At 46.4% G+C, this 15,767-nt stretch overlaps 1 protein-coding gene across 2 annotated transcripts in view; it reads right to left on the reverse strand.

Moving 5' to 3' along the window:
- Positions 1–15,409, reverse strand: part of LOC139227528 (E3 ubiquitin-protein ligase NEDD4-like) — a 131,141-nt gene extending 115,732 nt beyond the window's left edge. The window contains exons 1-2 of one of the 2 annotated variants that reach the window (XM_070858332.1): positions 15,170–15,409; positions 14,631–14,704 (exon numbers count right to left, since the gene is read on the reverse strand). In XM_070858332.1, the coding sequence (XP_070714433.1) occupies positions 14,631–14,704; positions 15,170–15,211 (116 nt within the window). In that variant the 5' untranslated portion in view covers positions 15,212–15,409. The remainder of the gene's footprint in view (positions 1–14,630; positions 14,705–15,169) is intronic. The other variant, XM_070858331.1, reaches the window with a different exon arrangement.
- Between the last annotated feature and the right edge of the window lie 358 nt (positions 15,410–15,767).

Raw genomic sequence — 15,767 nt, forward strand, 5'->3', positions numbered from 1 at the left:
ACCTGGGAGGGGCAGGGGAGAGCAGGAGCGGAGCTGGAGCTGGGAGGGGCAGGGGGAGAGCGGGAGCTGGAGCTGGGAGGGACAGGGGGAGAGCGGGAGCGGGAGCTGGAGCTAGGAGGGGCAGGGGGAGAGCGGGAGCGGAGCTGGAGCTGGGAAAGGCAGGGGGAGAGCGGGAGCGGAAGCTGAACAGGCCGGGGGGTGGGTGGGGGCGAGGAGAACCGGAGCCAGAGCAGAAGCTGGAGGAGGGAGGTGTAGTCTGATCTTCGCCGCCCCAGTGAGCCCATTCAGCCAGTGCTTGGGCTGTAGTGCGCATGTGCAGAGGTCCTGGCACTGTTCTCAGCGCCGGGACCTGGCTCCGCCCTCCACAGCTTGTGCTGCGCTGTGCCGAGGGCCTGGATCGACCTGAGGGAGGGGAGAATACCGAGGTAAGTTTTTGGCGTGGTTTTCAGGCGGGGCTGCGCCATTCTAGGCACGGCCCGAAACTTGACCCCAATGAGAGGCAACTGGTGCAATAGATACAAGAGTGATATTTAGTACAATTTGATGCTAGGGACTAGAAACACTCCAAAACTTTTGTACATCGAATGCAATTTTATAACGCTCGTGTCAAACGCCTTGGGACATTTTCCGATAAAGATGCTGATTAAATAAAGATTTTTTTTGTAAGTTATTCATGGGAACTTTAATCTGAGCTCCCAGGATGAGCTTCCACTTCCTGCTATTATTGTTTCCCAAACACAGAATATGGTTGAGATTTAAAAGAAGTAAAAAAACAAATGCTGAAAATCTTGGAAAGCAGAAAATGCTGGAAGCACAAAGCAGTTTGATTCAGAGTGTGGAAAGAGACAAATTGGCTAATGACTAAGCAAAGTCAGGCCAAAGAAACACCTTGCATAGGATTAACAAGGACATGCCTAAAATACAGGTACACGTTCAAGAGTTCGAACGGGTTAACATCTTTCACTGAAAGGCACCCGATGGGTCCAAATACCTATTAGCAGATTTTAAAATACGGAGGGGGGTGGGGGAATGATTCACTAATCCCTGTTTTAGACGTAATTGTCATTTTGTTGGAATCGCCAAGAACCAAGACTACCAAGTGGTATATTGAATTAACTGGAAGTTTATTTTGGCAATTCCCTTCCCTCTCCCGAGTCCTGATGGCATGAACTCTCATGTTAGGGGTGTAATTTCACAGATGCCAGTCACCCTCAAGTACCCCAAGTGGTCATTGCACATGTGCGAGTTTTCACCGTCAGTAAGCTGTTCAACCACTGAGGCATCACAGCTGTCCCTGCTTCTATCTTTATTGCTCAGACCGGCCTTTCCAGCGGGGACACTGCACGGTGATTGGGAACGGGAATCCGGACATGACTTTGTTTTCTTCTGTCCGAACCCAAAGAGTGCTGGGGCCAATTGTAGTGTGCAGTGCGGTGCATTAAACAAGGGCTAGATGTGCAGTATTTGACTGCCGAAGACCTTGGAAAGATAGAGGCATGCGTGGCTCCAAAATAGGAGGGAAGACAGCAAAAGATGAATGACCCCATCGGTCAATATTCATACCGCAGGCAGAATAACCAGGAGCAAGATAAAGCACGGTTCCTGAAGCTTGCACTGAGCTTGGTTGGAGCAGTGGAGGAGTGAGAATGGAAGACAAACAGGAATCCAGCGGGAGGTTAGAATCATGCTGCTGGCTCAGTAAATACAAACTAGTTCAAAAAACTAAAACTAGATGCTACACTCCGATCACAACACCTTTTTTGCATAGAAACAGAAAATGCTGGAAGTACTCAGCAGGTCAGGAAGCATCTGCGGAGAAAGTGTGTTAACGGGCCCAAATTTGGCTCTCCGTTTTTTTCCGCGCACCTCCAAACCCCCCGCCAACATTTTACCTCAGAAGCAGCGCCAAAAAAACTCCCTGCGATCATGGCCGATTCTCGGGCCGTCTGTGGAGCTGGTATGGCGCACAATGAAGAGAGGGGGGGGCAGAGCTAGTCCCGGTGCTGAAAACAGTGCCGGGACCTCTGCACATGCATGCTAGAGTCTGCGCGCATGTGCAGTAGTTCCTGGCAGGCCGTTTCGGCAAACACGCGCCACAGACTGTGTGAGAGGGGCCCGAAGCACACCGTCCCTAGCCCTGGCCGAATGGGCTCCCTCATCGGCGGCCCGCTGCGTTCCCTAAGGTTGGACTTTTATTTTTTTATTTGATATTTACTAATTGATTTTGGTGCTTTAGGTGCAGGGTTCCTTCTATTTTATTTGTTAATTAATTGCTTATTATTTTTTGTGCTTTGTTTGGTGGTGCTTTAAAAGTAGTTACTTGCGCCGATTCCTTAAACTTTAAGGAAGGTCTTTCTGTGCGGACAAAAGTAGACACATACGCTGCCCTAAGTTAGTTTAGTGCAACTTTTTTCTGGCCAAATTGGCATAAATGGTGTAAGTGGCTGGCAACGCCCCCTTTTGAGAAAAAAAACTGACCTAACAAAAAACCTAACTAACTCACTTACACTGGCGCAAATGAAGTGGCCATATTTGCAACTAAAAAGATACACCAGAAAAATCAAGTTACACCCAAAAAGAACGGTGCAACTCATGGGGAAATTTGGGCCCAACGCTTCAGGCCGATGACCTTTTGTCAGAACTGGAAACAGTTAGAGATGTAGCAGGTACAGAGGCATGGAAAGGGGGAGGAAAGGAAAGAACAAAAGGGAAGGTCTGTGATAGGGTGGAAGGCCAGAGAGATTAAATGCCAAAAAGTCTGATAGTACAAAGCAAAAGGAGATGGGACAAGTACAGAAACAAAAAGAGGAGTAAATGGGAATGGCAAAAACATCAACAGCTGCCATGTGAAAAAATAGGGCTGGAGGTTACAGACTATAATTGCTGAACTTGACGTTGCATCCACAAGACTGTAAAGTGCCTAATCGAAAGATAAGGTGCTGTTCCTCGAGCTTACGTTGAGCTTCGTTGGAACAGTGCAAGAGAACGAGAACAGAGAGGTCAGAGTGGGAGTGGAGCGGAGAATTAAACTGACAGCTGACCGAAAGCTCGGGGTCACGCTTACGGACTGAACAGAGGTGTTCCACAAAGTGGTCACCTTTAACGCATGCAATCTGTATAAAGATAAATGGGCATTTTGAAAATATTCATGCAGTTTATAACTATTAATTAAACCTCTCCTTGCCATTTTACCTTCAGAAAGCTCCTCAATTCTCCCACCAACCATTGTGTTTTCCTCCTTTAGTTACAGCACGGGAACCGTGCTGCCCAGTCAGTTCTCCACAACAGACTACGTTTCCTCGGGATGGACTGACAGAAGACTGCTCCCCACCTCCCTCGCTGCCCCAAATAAAAATTATTGTTATTAAATTAAGCTAAGTGCCTCACCAAATGGCCAGTTCATTTGGTCCAAGCACGGACTCAGGCTGCAAACATCCTTTCATAAGTCTTACTCAGGAAATAAGCAAGGCTGCAGCTCCCCACACTGGGGCATCCCGGAATCAAGACTCAACACAGTTTTAAAAAAACTGTTAAAACTGACCTTACATTAAAAAAAAACTGTGGAAAGCCAATAACCCTTCAAGCACTGCAGGAAGTTTTATAGGATACAAGACTACTAAAATTAAGGATAAGCATTTAAACTTTCATCAATGAAATGAAGGATCATTCTCGTTTCCTTCACGTAAACTATTTAAATCTGTATTCGTATTTTAAACAGAACAATTTTTGAAATGATGAAGGATTGTTCCCAATTGATCAAATATTCCTCCAAAAGCAGGAACAGTCTTTTTCTGGCAATAGTTCTATGTGCTCCTACCTACTGGATGATATTTTTGATTAATCTTGCGGATACATCGGTTGAAAGTCAAGAACTGTATTCGATCAATATTATTGTGCTTCACAATACATTTTCTGCTGTCTTCCCTCAGAAAAGTGGAGGGGCATGAATTTTGTCTCATTTAAACAGCAATAAGCTATGATGCATATATAAATAAGCAGACCAAGAATGAATATGAATTTGGAGCACATTTTGCCAATAATATAGTGTCTGCATATAATTGCAATTAATTAAATAGCTTTGGTTTATACAGGAAATGATAGGGATGGGTAATGGAACAAACCTACTACAATTACCAAAAATACAATTAAATAGGTGGTACTGTGTCTTCACAAATAACAGCATCAACGAATTGTTTTTAACCAGACACTACTGTGAGTGGGTTATTGCGGTGTAATTTTACTGACAGGTGGTTACTTACTGTGATTCTCCCACTTAGACAGCTAATTTACAAAACTTGGTTTCATACTCAACAGCTGCACAATCTGAGTTTTGTAGAGAGGTCACAGAAATGTGATTTAAGCCATGCTGCTCTCTAATGGAGTGCAAGTGTCTTCACAAGAACGACTTGCATTTATATAGCGCCTTTCATGACCACCAGACGTCCCAAAGCACTTGACAGCCAATGAAGCACTTGTTGAAATGTAGTCACTGTTGTAATGTAGGAAACACGGCAGCCAATTGGCGCACAGCAAGCTCCCACAAACAGCAATGTGATAATGACTAGATAATCTGTTTTAGTGATATTGATTGATGGATAAATGTTGGCACTGGGGCCCCTGCTCCTCTTCGAAATAGTGCCATGGGATCTTTTACGTCCATCCGAGAGCGCAGATGGGGCCTCGGTTTAACGTCTCATCTGAAAGATGGCACCTCCGACAAGTGCAGCACTCCCTCAGCACTGCACTGAGTGTCGGCCTGGATTTTTGTGCTCAAGTCTCTGAAGTCCCACAACCTTCTGACTCCGAGGTGAGAGAGCTGCCCACTGAGCCAATGCTGACAAGACCAGCAGAGCAACTTACAGCAACAAAGCATTTGACTGCTGACCGGGCAATATGCAGTCCATTATCTTTTTTCATTCTAAATGCAATCTAAGTAGCTGCATCAGAAAATCTAATTTCTTCAATCCTCAACTCACTTAGCCTGGAGATTATGACAAGTGTGAATCAGGATAATTTGGATTTAAATGTCTTTCAGCTTTTACTCACCCCTCTGCCCTAATTCATAATTTGCTGTGTTTTCTGTCTGATACGGACATCAGTCTGAAGACAATGGCAATGACAGGCACCAGTCTTAAATCCTTTATCACAAGAATATCAAATAACATAGAATGAGAAAAGGCTACTAAAATCCAGTCAGTTCATTCCACAGACCACCTGCAAACCTACTCGATCACAGATTCTGCTCAACACACTTGATCTTCTGAGCCAAGGTTCGCCAAGCCTCTGCCCAGCCAATGATGAGTGCGCAGAACTCCAGAACAGGCATTTAGCCTTGCATCCATGAGCCAATGCCTTCATCAGCATCTTTATTCTGTGGTCCCAGCAACTCGGGGACTAATGTGCTTGGGGTACTGATGCCAATGTAGTGCTTCAAGGCTATCATAGATTGCCTAGCTCAGCTGTGGCTCAGTGGGACGCACTCTTGCCTCAGAGTCAGAATGTAGTAGGTTCAAGTCCCACTCCAGGGAATGGAGCACAAAAATCTAGTCTGACACTCCAGTACAGTACTGAGGGACTGCTGCATTATCAGGTGTGCCGTCTTTCAGATAAGATGTTAAACCGAGGCCCCCCCCTCTCCTAAATGACAACAGTGACGACATTTCAAAAGTAATTAATTGGCTGTAAAGGGCACTATTGAAATGCAAGTCTTTCTTTCAAAAGCTGGAACCTTCCCTGTTTGTATGGTTCAACCTCATTCTATCCATAGCACTTAACCACCGAGCAATTATGGAAGCCTACTTTTTTCTTGTTTTTTAAAATTTCTCAAAGAACGGTGTTACAGAAGTGGAGCGATAGACTGTATTACTCCGCAGCGAAGGTGGAAGATCGGAGGATGCCTTTGAAGACAGGTGATGGGGCAAACCGTTCCAGAAGCTGCGGTATAATGGCTGAAGGAACTGCTGCCAATATGGGAGCAGAGAATGAGTAGTCATCCCCTGTTGGAAGAGCAGAGGGTTCATGCAGGGACACACAGCTGGAGGGGATTGTGGAAATCGGGAGAAGCTAGGGCAACGGAGGAATTTGAAGGCAAGGATAAAGAACAGTACCAATAGAAGAGATGGTTCTCTTAATGGACTAATTCACAGAATGAATCTGGACTGCTCATTGGCAGGGAGATTCTCGGAGATAATCTAACAATAGACTTTGCTCACATAAAACTCTCCTACTATTCCACGCTGGAGCTCAGCCACTTGACCCCAACACTAGTTCCCAGTGTACTGGTCCCACCGTACCAACTGCGCGAGTGCAAGACTAACACGCGATGTCACATTGCCCAATCATTTACAGTGGCCATGAGTGCGAAACACTGCTCTAATCTTGTGGCAACACCCCAAGCCAACCAACAATTGCTTGCTCTGCACGTTTCTTATTGCGATAAAAAGAAAATGTCCCACGAGTTGCTCCTTTGGGACCCACTGAGTTGTGCAGATCCTGATACTGTAGCCAATCAACCATTTGGATGAATCATCCCAACCCCTGGATATGGAAGGGTGTGGTTTCCGTATGGCTCCCAGCATCCTGAAGTTGAAGAGCACACAATGGTCAGATTTCTTGGCCATCTCACGGTTTTGTATTTATTGTCCGACACCCATATACGTAAAGTCATCTGATGCAATTTCTCGGAACAGATCTTTTAACACAAGAACACTCAAAACATTGAACATTTTCACCTCTTCTCCCTTTAACCTGCACTTTTAATGCCAATTATTTATAAGTACGATTAGGAGCTTCCGATCATATTTTAAATGTGCACTCATCCGCTTATGGAATGAGGCTGGAATATGTATGGTGGGAATTGATGCTACATTAGAATCTGGACAGCAGCTAGATTCTACACATCAATATGCCATTAATGCGTCACAGCTCACTGCTGATTTTATCACCCGTATTCCTCTGTCTCAACTGGTGTTGATGTGCAAGCAATTCAAATGCCACTCCATTCGAGATAAGGTTACATTTAATAAATGACAAGTCGATCGCCTGTGTCTTTACACATGGGGAGGCAGGATTTGCACGGGTGTTGAAAGGTTTACCTTGATTTTGGCAAAGACTGTGATAACAGTATGCCCGAAAACAGTGGGCAACAGCAGTTCATTTTTAATCTTAGCCTTATTAAAAGTAACAAACTGGAGAACTTTAATTTCAAACAAAATACAGTTTATTTTTACACTACACAATCAAAACAGGAAAACTCAACCCACAGAAAGCCATGAAAACTGCATGCATCATCACTCATGACGACCACCAACAAAAGATTACTGAAGCACACTGCAGCATAATTAACCAGGCACCAGCAAGTTAAGAAAGCACCAGTCAGCCAGCAATCAGTACACCCATACAGCAGCACGCAGCAGGAAATGAATGAATACAGCAGTTAGTACAATGGTCATTTTTTTTTTTAAATAAATGGAGTTGCTAGCACCAGCAGATGAATGAAACAATGAATAAATAAACTCGTAGGCCTGCAGGCACACTGACAAATCAATAAATGAATGGACCACCAAATACCAGTGAAGTAAAAGCCCGCCCGACCATTGCAGCCATGAACTGATCTTTGCTGCTTTCACCAGAATTTTACTTTTCAAGCACTTATAATGCATTTGTCCCCATCTCTGTAACCTCCTCCAGCCCTGCAAACCTCCCGAGATCTCTGCGCTCCTCCAATTCTGGCCTCTTGCGCATCCCCAATTTTCAGTGCTCCACAATCGATGGCCGTGCCTTCAGCTGCCTAGGCCCTAAGCTCTGGAATTCCCTCCCGAAATCTCTCTCTCCTACTTTATGATGCTCAAGACCGCTGCCCTAATATCTCATGTGGCTCGGTATCAAATTTTGTTTGATAAAACTCCTGTGAAGCACCTTGCAATGTTTGACTAGAAAGAAAAGATTTAAAAAAAAGAAAAGACTTGCATTTATGTAGCGCCTTTCACGACCACCAGATGTCCCAAAGCGCTTTACAGCCAATGAAGTACTTTTTGGAATGCAGTCACTGTTGTAATGTAGGAAATGCAGCAGCCAATTTGCACACAGCAAGCTCCCACAAACAGCAATGACCAGATAACCTGTGTTAACGATGTTGATTGAGGGATGAATATTGACCAGGACACCGGAGATAACTTCCCTGCTCTTCTTCGAAATAGTGCCATGGGATCTTTTACGTCCACCTGAGAGCGCACACGGGACCTCGGTTTAACGTCTCATCCGAAAGACGGCACCTCAGTATTGTACTAGACTGTCAGCCTCGAATTTAACTACGTTAAAACAGCTATGTCAATGCAAGTTGTTGTTGTCTCCTGTAAAGGCAGGTTAAACTAAAAGCTTCTAATAACGGAGCTAAAAATAGAAGCATTTGGCTTACTAACGCACAGTGCATTCTATGTATTTGAAAAATAGAATGAATGAGTTTAATTGCATGTAAAGCATAACTAGTCTTTAAAAATTCAGCAGTGAACAGACAGGCCACAGCCCAAGCCCCACGACTCGGACAACCACATTAAACTTAACAAGTTAGTGCCTTCAACAACAATGAAAACTTGTATTTATGTAGCTCCTTTAACGTAGTAAAAACGTCTCAAGACGCTTCACAGGACTGTTATAAGACAAAAAAAAAATTTGACTCTGAGCCGCACAAGAAGAAATTACGGTAGATGACCAAAAGCTTGATCAAAGAGGTAGGTTTTAAGGAGCGTCTTGAAGGAGGAAAGAGAGGTAGCGAGGCGGAGAGGTTTAGGGAAGGAGTTCCAGAGCTTGGGGCCCAGGCAACAGAAGGCACGGCCACCAATGGTGGAGCGATTATAATCAGGGATGCTCAAGAGGGCAGAATTAAAGGAGCACAGACATCTCGGGGGTTTGCGAGGCTGAAGGAGATTACAGAGGATAGGGAGGGACGAGGCCATGGAGGGATTTGTAAACAAGGATGAGAATTTTGAAATTTAGATGTTGCTTAACCAGGAGCCAATGTCGGTCAGCGAGCACAGGGGTGATGGGTGATCGTGACTTGATGCGAGTTAGGGCTGCCGAGTTTTGGATGACCTCACAGTTACGTAGGGTAGAACGTGGGAGGCCAGCCAGGAGTGCGTTGGAGTAGTCAGGTCTAGAGGTCATCATCATCATCATCATCATAGGCAGTTCCTCGGAATCGAGGAAGACTTGCTTCCACTCCTGAAGTGAGTTCTTTGGTGGCTGAACAGTCCAATAAGAGAGCCACAGACTGTGTCACAGGTGGGACAGATAGTCGTTGAGGGAAAAGGTGGGTGGGATTGGTTTGCCGCACGCTCTTTCCACTACCTGCGCTTGATTTCTGCGTGCTCTCGGCGTTGAGACTCAAGGTGCTCAGTGCCCTCCCGGATGCACTTCCTCCACTTAAGGCGGTCTTTGGCCAGGGACTCCCAGGTGTTAGTGGGGGATGTCGCATCTTATCAGGGAGGCTTTGAGGGTGTCCTTGTAACGTTTCCGCTGCCCACCTTTGGCTCGTTTGCCGTGAAGGAGCTCAGAGTAGAGCACTTGCTTTGGGAATCTCGTGTCTGGCATGCGAACAATGTGGCCTGCCCAGCGGAGCTGATCGAGTGTGGTCAGTGCTTCAATGCTGGGGATGTTGGCCTGGACGAGGACGCTGATGTTGGTGCGTCTGTCCTCCCAGGGGATTTGTAGGATCTTGCGGAGACATCATTGGTGGTATTTTTCCCGCGACTTGAGGTGTCTGCTGTATATGGTCCATGTCTCTGAACCATACAGGAGGGCGGGTATTACTACAGCCCTGTAGATCATGAGCTTGGTGGCAGTTTTGAGGGCCTGGTCTTCAAACACTTTCTTCAGGCAGCCGAAGGCTGCACTGACGCACTGGAGGTGGTGTTGGATCTCGTCATCGATGCCTGCTCTTGTTGATAGGAGGCTCCCGAGATATGGGAAATGGTCCACGGTGTCCAGGGCCGCGCCGTGGATCTTGATGACTGGGGGGCAGTGCTGTGCGGCGAGGACAGGCTGGTGGAGGACCTTTGTCTTACAGGTGTTTAGCATAAGGCCCATGCTTTCGTACACCTCAGTAAATACGTCGACTATGTCCTGGAGTTCAGTCTCTGTATGTGCACAGACGCAGACGTCGTCCACGTACTGTAGCTCAATGACAGAGGTTGGGGTAGTCTTGGATCTGGTCCGGAGACGGCGCAGGTTGAACAGGTTCCCACTGGTTCTATAGTTTAGTTCCACTCCAGCAAGGTGGAGGTCACAAAGGCATGGTTGAGGGTTTCGGCAGCAGGGTGGAGATGGGCAATGTTACGGAGATGGAAATCGACGGTTTTAGTTATACCATGGCTATGTGGCTGGAAGCTCACAACAGGGTCAAATACGTTACCTAGGTTGCGAACAGTCTGGTTCAGCCTCAGATAGATGCTAGGAGAGGGATGGAGTCGGTGGCAAAACTTCGGTCTTCCCAACATTCAACTGGAGAAAATTTCTGTTCATCCAGTATTGGGGTCGAGAGAAGTGGTGGTGAGGTAGAGCTGGTCAACCGCGTCAAAGACTGCAGACAGGTCGAGAAGAACAAGGAGGGATAGTTTACCTTCGTCACAGTCATAAAGGATGTCGTTTGTGATTTTGATGAGAGCCGTTTTGGTACTGTGGCAGGGGTGGAAACCAGATTGAAGGGATTCAAACATGGAATTTAGGATAAGATGGGTACGGATTTGGGAGGTAACAACACGTTCAAGGACTTTGGACAAGAAAGGAAGGTTGAAGATGGGGCGGTAGCTTGCAAGCACAGTGGGGTCAAGGGTTGTTTTTTTGAGGGGTGAAGACACAGATTTGAAGGAGAGGGGGAACAGTACCTGAGGAGAGAGAACCGTTAACAATGTCAGCTAACATGGGAGTCAGAAAAGGAAGTTGGGTGCTCCGCAGTTTAGGGGGAATAGGGTCAAGGGAGCAGGAGGTGGGTCGCATGGACAGGATGAGCGTGGAGTTTGCAAAATTCGACACTAAATTCAATTTGGATGGTTACTGAAAATGTGATGACCAGGAACATTTATGGGCATAGGCACCAAGCTGGAGGATGGCACCATCCTGAGAAAAATGTATGTAAAGTACTCTCCACCTTGACTGGATTAAGCTGGAAAAAGACTCATCATAGGCAGTCCCTCAGAATTGAGGAAGACTTGCTTCCACTCTTAACATGAGTTCTTAGGTGGCTGTACAGTCCAATACGAGAACCACAGTCTCTGTCACAAGTGGGACAGATAGTCGTTGAGGGAAGGGGTGGGTGGGACTGGTTTGCCGCATACTCATTCCGCTGCCTGCACTTGATTTCTGCATGCTCTCGGCGACGAGACTCGAGGTGCTCAGTGCCCTCCCGGATGCACTTCCTCCACTTAGGGCGGTCTTTGGCCAAGGACTCCCAGGTGTCAGTGGGGATGTTGCACTTTATTAGGGAGGCTTTGACGGTGTCCTTGTAACGTTTCCGCTGCCCACTTTTGGCTCGTTTGCCGTGAAGGAGTTCAGAGTAAAGCGCTCGCTTTGGGAGTCTCTTGTCTGGCATGCGAACTATGTGGCCTGCCCAGCGGAGCTGATCAAGTGTGGTCAGTGCTTCAATGCTGGGAATGTTGGCCTGGTCAATGACGCTAATGTTGGTGCGTCTGTCCTCCCAGGGGATTTGTAGGATCTTGCGGAGACATCGTTGATGGTATTTCTCCAGCGACTTGAGATGTCTACTGTACATGGTCCATGTCTCTGAGCCATACATAGAGATGAATAAGCCCCACATGGTGCATTTCAATGCATTGTAATTTCCCACTCTTTCCCCTTCTCTTTACCAGAGTTGAGACCTTTAGGCCATTGTCACTAATCCCAAGAGGAAAAAGGAATTCACAAACAACAGATCAAAATCTGCTGACAGCACAAGTCTAGCGAAATCCTGATTTAGACAAAGAAATGTTGAATGACAATTTCAGAGCCCATCTTTGGAACCACAAAGTCCTTAAATCGGTTTATAAATAGTGGCACAGATTGCCATCGCGTGCAGTGAATGCTGATTTGCTGTATTCCAGAGCGAGAGCGAGCAACCTGTTTCTGGCTGGGGGCAGAGATCACCTTGTACAAGAAGTAGGTACCCTGTAATATAAATCAGGTTCACTATAGTCTCCTGGGTGAGTTTCAATCGCCTAAAGTAATCTGAGGGGAATTTTTCCGCCTAATTGGCCTGGGTTTCTATCTGGTTTATCACCACTCCCTGGAGATTACAATGGCTCTGGATGGGTAGGGAATATACCTGTATCATGATGCCTAAGGCATCAAAATGATATGGGACAAGCTAGATGGACCAGTTGGTCTTTTGCAGTCTGTCATTTTCATATATTCGTAAGGAATATCAGTGCTACCAGCCAGTATAGTGGACATGCTGATGCCGTCAGATGACACAGATACAATACACTCAGCATCAGGGTCAATCAACGGCACTACAAGCCTTTGACAGCTCGTGGATTATCAACTGTAAACTGGTCAAAGCATCCAGCAGTACTAAAAAGGCATAACTGGGAGACTAGCCAGACAACATTAAAAACAAACTGCATTTATATAGTTCTTTTCACAAGAGGTTAGCAAGGGAAATGAAAGAAAGATTGGAAGGGGTCCAAAAGCTTGATCAAAATGATGAGTTTTGAGATTTGTTTTTAAATGGTAGAAATGTAGGAGGGAGTTCCTGAAAGAAGGGCTAAGGTAACTGAAGCCGCTACCACTGGGAAACAGCAGCGAGGCACGAGAAGAATTAACATGCAGGAAGGAGAAAATTGCAAAAGTAGGATGGGATGAGGCCATGAAGGCACCTGTAGATAAGGGTAAGAATTTTAAATTGAATACACTGGAGTGCAAGAAGCCAATACTGGTCAGTAATGGGCGAGAGGGACATCATACGGGTGATAATTCCAATTTCAGTTCATGGAGGCTAGAAAGCCTGAAAAAAATAGAATTGGTGTCGTTGAATATGAAGGCAACAAATATGTTGCTGCAATGGAAATACTGAGGTAAGAGCAGAGGCGGGCAAGTATCAGAGGTGGAAATAAGCGGTCTTGGTGATGGAAGGTTTGGTTTAAAGCTCAGCTTGGGGTTGAGCAGGAGGCCAAGGCTGAGTGTGTGTCCGGGGAGGGTTTATTTGTGGTTTTGAACTTGGCATATTAGGCTGGAGGAAGTTGTTATTCACTCGTAACTTAATGTCAGATAAACAGCGTGAAAGCACGGAGGCAGTCGAGGTGTTAAGAAGTGGTACGTGGCCTGCGCTTGAAGTTGGTTAAATTCAAAATTAATCTGCGGGAACATTATTTCAATGAGCGAGTGTTAAATTTATGGAACAGGCTTCCTGGTGCAAGCAGATGCTGCTGATTCTTTGACATGCAAATTAGATAGCTTTCTTTCAGAAAATATTTTGGGATACAGCAAGAGTAATTTTAGACACGACGTAAGTGTAGCATGCTCGTGAGGAACAAGTGACTTTGGACCAAAGCTTGCCAAAGCTTTCCACCACTGGGGGGTTTTCTTGGCTCACATCTGGGTCTGTTGTCGACCAATTGAGAGAGAATGATTGCTGTGACTAGTCATCAACTCCATTATTATTGTATCATGCGACTACCAGGATGGTAGAAGGCGAACTAGATGGACCTTGGTCTTTACTCATCTACCAATTCCTATAGCGATAAGCACAGCTGCATCTTAAAATGGTCGGAACCGGTAGAAATGATGACGAGCACCTAACTCAGCTAAGAATTTAACTAGGGTTTACTTCTTGCATTAAGATATCATAGGTGGAGAATGGTTGCCCATCCTAGTAATAAATTAAGGAAAACCACCAACAAAGGTCAGACAACGTTTCAAAGATCAGTCAAGAAATAGAACACTTCTGGCAGAATTTAAAGCTTTAAATTTGACAACTAAGATGAAGTTCCAAGAGTCAAAATGCCCTCACCATCCTCAGCCCAGGGGCAATGAGCAGGGGGTGGGGAGAATGAGACCCGAGGAAAGCCTTTACACAACAAATGCAAAGGGGGCAGCCAAGATGCTGACTTCAGATATGATATCAAGAATGTTTTAAAGTATGTGATCTCTCATTTCATCTGGCTTGATGTTACTGATAAAGACAGTGGATGGCTGAGAGAATGATTCAGAGAACCAGCTCATCCACATTATTTACATTTTTTTATGCCTCAGATTCATGTGACGTGAAAGGAGGAGGAACCTACGAAGTAGGCATTCAATAACAATACTGTGGCGTTAATGAAATGTGACGTTACACAATTGTGCAATAATAAATCAATAACTCATGTTCTGAAACAGCGGATGTGTAACATCCAGAATTGCCCCATAATCGGGGGGGAGGAGGAGAGATACTCCTTTTCAAAACCCTGTACATGTTCAGTTTAATGCCTGGGTTTACTTGTTGTGCTCTCATTATAAAATGTTGTCCATTCGCCACCGCCCAGCGGTCGCTGCAACTCTCCCGTCACATATAAAGCGACACGAGAGTTTCCAGTTGTTTGGCCCCGTCACTGGTCAGCTCCAGACCCCCACCCTCGCCATGGCTCAAAAAAAAATCCTACCTGGCTCCCAAAATATCCTTCTTCGCAAGGCCAATCCCAGAGAAAATTTTCACTCTCAGAATTCGAGATCCTTCCTGCAAGGCACAAATACATCGGTCAGTGGACAGAAAGCTGGAGAGAGTGGTGGTGGGGGGGGGGGGGGGTCTCACAATTCGATCAGAATTCACTATAAATGGGGCTCATTTGCTTTTGATTTTTGTTGTTGGGAGTAAGCAGCCCCCTGGCACAAGCAAATGTGCGAAGCAAGTGGCCTGGTTTTAGGCCTGAAGCTGTGAGAGGACACGGGACTGCTTCCCTCCCCACAGCCCAGCCTGCACAGTGGGCAGAGCACACGCTGTGCAGGAAAGGCCACTTGGCGGGGTGGCGTGGCTGGCCGGACTGTCCGCAGCGCAGGCAGCTCCCGGGAGGGAAGGGGAAGGGAAGGGGAGGGGAGGGGAGGAGGGCGATCCTCCTGGATGTGACCGGCTACATGAGAAAGTTACAATCAATTCCATTTTTCTTCTTTTTATATAAAAGGTAAGCAGTCAGTCGAAAATTACCTCGTCGGTGGAGAGACCGCGGATTTCAGGAAACGCTGCCATCGCCGTGCACAGGGAACTCTGGCTGGCGGATGTGTTCAAAGGCTGGAATGGTGCTTGTTCAAAGCGGCTTTTCTTTACCCTACAAACAAAATAGAAACTCCTCCTTCGGATTTCATTCGTGCTTCTTCATCCTCCTCCTCCTCCTCCTCCCCCCCGCCGCCGCCACGCTTCAGCCGCGATTTCCGTTCCCCAGAAAAAAGTTGCCGAGTGGATCTCGCCGGGGCAGCCCGGCCAGTGTGTGGAAACACGGTGACATCAGCGGGCAAGCATCCAGTCAGCAACCTCCGGCACATCACATGGCGCACGCACTGGCTACTCCAGGCATCGGTATCAGCAACACGCACAACAAAGTCACACAAACTAAGTTGCCCCTGCGCCCTATCAGCAGCACACACAACAAAGTCACACAAACTAAGTTGCCCCTGCGCCCTATCAGCAACACGCACAACAAAGTCACACAAACTAAGTTGCCCCTGCGCCCTATCAGCAGCACACACAACAAAGTCACACAAACTAAGTTGCCCCTGCGCCCTATCAGCAACACGCACAACAAAGT

Source organism: Pristiophorus japonicus, chromosome 17 (genome assembly GCF_044704955.1).
Source record: "Pristiophorus japonicus isolate sPriJap1 chromosome 17, sPriJap1.hap1, whole genome shotgun sequence".
NCBI classification, from domain to species: Eukaryota; Metazoa; Chordata; class Chondrichthyes; family Pristiophoridae; genus Pristiophorus; species Pristiophorus japonicus.